At 38.5% G+C, this 3683-nt stretch overlaps 1 protein-coding gene across 3 annotated transcripts; it reads right to left on the bottom strand.

The window, feature by feature from the left end:
* Nucleotides 1-838: 838 nt before the first annotated feature.
* Nucleotides 839-2117, bottom strand: LOC149192885 (putative disease resistance protein At4g27220). Of its 3 annotated transcripts, none has more exons than XM_089406487.1 (5): nt 1810-2117; nt 1649-1732; nt 1292-1536; nt 1061-1120; nt 839-925 (listed from the first exon to the last, which is right to left on the bottom strand). In XM_089406487.1, the coding sequence occupies exons 3-5, from the start codon at nt 1508-1510 to the stop codon at nt 878-880; spliced, it is 327 nt and encodes a 108-aa protein (XP_089262613.1). In that variant the 5' UTR covers nt 1511-1536; nt 1649-1732; nt 1810-2117; the 3' UTR covers nt 839-877. The 3 variants fall into 3 exon arrangements, with proteins under 3 accessions (XP_089262613.1, XP_089262614.1, XP_089262615.1); XM_089406488.1 differs by having other exon boundaries at nt 1649-1722; XM_089406489.1 differs by lacking the exon at nt 1649-1732.
* Nucleotides 2118-3683: the final 1566 nt, after the last annotated feature.

Below are 3683 nucleotides of genomic sequence, written 5' to 3'. Positions count from 1 at the left end.
TAATTTCCCAATACCACGATGAAAGTAAAAAAAATACTTGAGCCTCTTGAATTCGATAGTGATAAAACAAAAGCACATGCAAATCTAATCTTCGAAACAATAAACAGCACAAGATATAGTGAAAATGATACATTTGATAGCTTTTTAGCCAACCTTGGACTAGTACACAATGAATACATACATGCTATCTAGTGTACACTAAATCGAACAACACTCTTATTGCAAAGGAAACCAGTTGAGACCTGGACAAACAAGTTCGCAAAACATATTCCAGGAATTTGGATTGCAAACACTGATTCCCTTTCACTCTGTTTCATAGAGTAGACTAATGCTAGCATTAGTTTCACAATTTAACATATATTAAATGCTATAATGGTAAGCTAAAGCAAGTTCCCGAAGTTCCCCTAGTTGCGAGATGTTGCATTGAAGTTGGCATGTGGTGCATGTTGAGGTTGAGGTGCCAGGTGCAACAGCTGCCAGCGGCCAAGCGTGGTGCATGTTGTTATTAGTTGTCAAGCATACCGACGGTTCGGTGCCTGTAAATTCATTGCTTGTTCGGTGCCTGTAAATTCATTGCTTGTTTGCTGCCTGTAAATTCATTGCTCCACCAATTATCTGGACCAACTAGCATCAACTATCTGCACAGGTGACCATGAGGGATAAACTAGCATCAACTATCTGCACAGGTGATGATTTCATGATTTCATGCTTAGTAAGAAAAACAACTGCATCTTTGTGATGATTTCATGCATTCTTTGTTATGATAATCAATTTTGATATTTATAAGTTTGCAATAAATTGTTATTAGTTGTCCAACATACCTGCAGTTTGGTGCCTGTAAATTCATTGCTCTACCAATTATCTGGACCAACTAGCATCAACTATCTGCACACGTGACCATGAGGGATAAACTAGCATCAACTATCTGCACAGGTGATGACTTCATGTTTAGTAAGAAAAACAATTGCATATATCATGAAAAGTAACAGTGCATAAGCTATTTCTGAGTCTGTCTACTATCATGAAAAATTAGAAATTAGAATAGAGTAGCATACCATACCAGATTATGCAGATTCTGCATAGGAACAGGGGTAGGTTGGTGCATAGGACTATGGATGAACTGTAGGGTACAGAAAAACATTTTGCAGTGTTTTAAAAAAAAAACCTAGGAACCGTTGATAAAACTAGAAACAAAATCCACTAGAACCTAGTACATAAACTTAGCACACTTTTCTGTAAGAGATTTCCTAAAAACAATGTCGAGAGGAATGGGAAAAAACCAGAGATCTACCTTGAACAAGCAATGATCTTCAAGTAGCTTGATACAATTGTTCTCCCTGTCTGTTATATATCCCGCCTCTCTGCTCTTAACAATCCCTTCTGCAACCCACATATTCTGCAATAGTTGCCCATCCATTTTCCAATCTTGTGGAAATATGGCACAATACAGAAAGCAATTCTTTAATTTCGTAGGCAGACTATTATAACTCCATTTCAGTCGGTCATACATATCTCTATCAAGACGAGGATGAGCCGCTGAAAAATGAGCAATATTTTAAGATTTCTGAAAAGGATCTACATGCATTAAGAGTTTTCTACTCTGACTAAAGCATCCTATAAAACCCAAGACTCTAGTTGCATCACTTACATGGGATTCCTTAAGATTTCCAGCATTTTTTCTTTACCTCTGGGGAAATATGCACCAAAAAATTATAGGAAACCCTAAAATCACCTATACAAGTATATGTCAGTATATCTTCGAGAACAAATTTTTAAACCCTAAAAACCCTTTCAAAAAAAATAAATTACCTTCAACCAGGAATTATCTCCTCGATCCTTCGACACCTGAATAGTCTGAACTCTGTTTCTGCCACCGCAGACGGGCATGGCCTTCTCCTTCTCTTCCTCCCCTTGTCGCGTATAGTTGCTGAGAACGGTATTCGTGGAAGGCTGATAATAAATATTGTTGTGCTGGAACACCAGGGGCCTCTGACATGGCTTCCGGGGTAGAGGCCGGGTATTGAAAGCATAGCTGAGGAAGTCGTCTCTGTGCTACCAATCCGAGAAGGTCCTCGCTGGCTTTTCCAACTCCCGCGGCAACACAATGCCTCTGAAAATCTGCACCGCATATTCCATGGATACTGAGAGCGACCGCCTGCACCGCCGATCATAACAGATGGACTGCTGTAGGACAGCCGCCGGATCAAAGCTTGCCGCGTTCAACAGATGTCTGAGGGACTGCACGTGGTCCATGTAGCGAAAAAGCGGATCCACCATGTCCAAAGTTTTGAGATTGTCCAATTGTGCCTTGGTTTTCTAAGGAACATTTAGAAAGTGGAGGCAGAATGTGAACAAGCTTCTTTCCCTTTTGTGATTTAAACCACTGCACAGAAACAAACCTAATCATGTATGCAAAATAATGTATATTTAAGAAACAGAAAAGGCACAGCCATTGAATAAAATGCAACACCCATCGGCACTCGCATTACATTAAAGAGAATTTGTACGTGTATGTCCCTGTAAACAACATTAACGCGTAATCTGTTTCCACAACTTCTTAACTTCTTGACATCAAGAACCTTTTGTCATTCACAGGAATATCAGACTACCAAAAAATAGCAAAATCTGTAAAATGAGAACTTTACAGAGTATTTACAGTAGTCACCGTGGAAAACAAGGTTTTTTTCAAGCAATACATGGGCAAATCAGCCTCTCAAGGTGAAAAAAAAAATGAAGTTGGCGAAATTCCAGCTTACCAGTAATGGCGGTCACTATAATTCCAGAGCGATTCCCTCTGAACTGAGCTATTCGAACGCAATAACACGTAATTGCGGTTACTCTGGCCTAGTGGGAAATGCATGCACTGCTACTGAGACATGCAATCCATGCAAAAGGCAATATTTCTGCTATTCTGCGCCGTTGGATTGGCCCACGGTGCCGTTGTGGATCTAACGAAGGAAGAAACAATACGTTACCCCTTTAAACATTGTACTTGTTCTCTATACACGCTATCGATATCTACAGCTTGCACATAATTTTCTGTGATTTATAGAAATTAACATAGGGTAATTCTGAGCTTTTAGCATTCAGATTATATTACTTTTAGTTGTTTTCATTTTCCTTTATGTATTTATTTGTTAAATAATTATGATTTTGCATTTTTTAAAATTGAAATGGTACATATTTGTCAAATTCAAATATTATAAATAAAATTTTAGTTTTAAAAATAAACTTAAATTTAACACAATACATAGTTTATCTTACATATGTTAAACGATTAAAATGTATTCAGCGTTTGAATGATCAAAGGTAGTTGGAAATATTTGGTTGTCAACTCAGTTATAAAAATGTTGCATTAACTGATCCATCATCCCCTTCATTAATAAACATTTGCTACCCTCTGCCGTATTAACCGCTCCATCGTCATTTGCTACCCTCCGCCATATTAGCTGATCCATAATCATTTGCTACCCTCCTGCGCAGGAAGGTCTCGACCACGAAGATGTTGGACCTGGCGATAGTGTCAAGATACCCAATTCTGATTTTTCTGCCTTCTACAGCTACGCTTTCTAAAGCCAGCCATTAGGACAAGCTCTGCTATGTCAATGCTCTAGAAACTACAGAATATAAGACATGTACGACTTCAACTTCAGAAATGAGAGCACAACAACTTCAGAAATACT

The sequence above is a fragment of the Pinus tabuliformis genome, chromosome 2_2, assembly GCF_031772625.1.
Source record: "Pinus tabuliformis cultivar Carrire ecotype Pingquan chromosome 2_2, CPIR1, whole genome shotgun sequence".
In the NCBI taxonomy this organism is placed as follows: Eukaryota; Viridiplantae; Streptophyta; class Pinopsida; order Pinales; family Pinaceae; genus Pinus; species Pinus tabuliformis.
The sequence above is the reverse complement of the archived record's forward strand: the minus strand, read 5'-3'. Positions and strand labels throughout refer to the sequence as shown.

Coding starts and splice junctions, on each gene's coding strand:
- LOC149192885 (XM_089406487.1), bottom strand. CDS start 1,510: ATGTATGACCGACTGAAATGGAGTTATAATAGTCTGCCTACGAAATTA. Junction 1,121..1,291: donor AAGATCATTGCTTGTTCAAG/GTAGATCTCTGG, acceptor TGTACCCTACAG/TTCATCCATAGTCCTATGCA. Junction 926..1,060: donor TGCAGAATCTGCATAATCTG/GTATGGTATGCT, acceptor TCACCTGTGCAG/ATAGTTGATGCTAGTTTATC.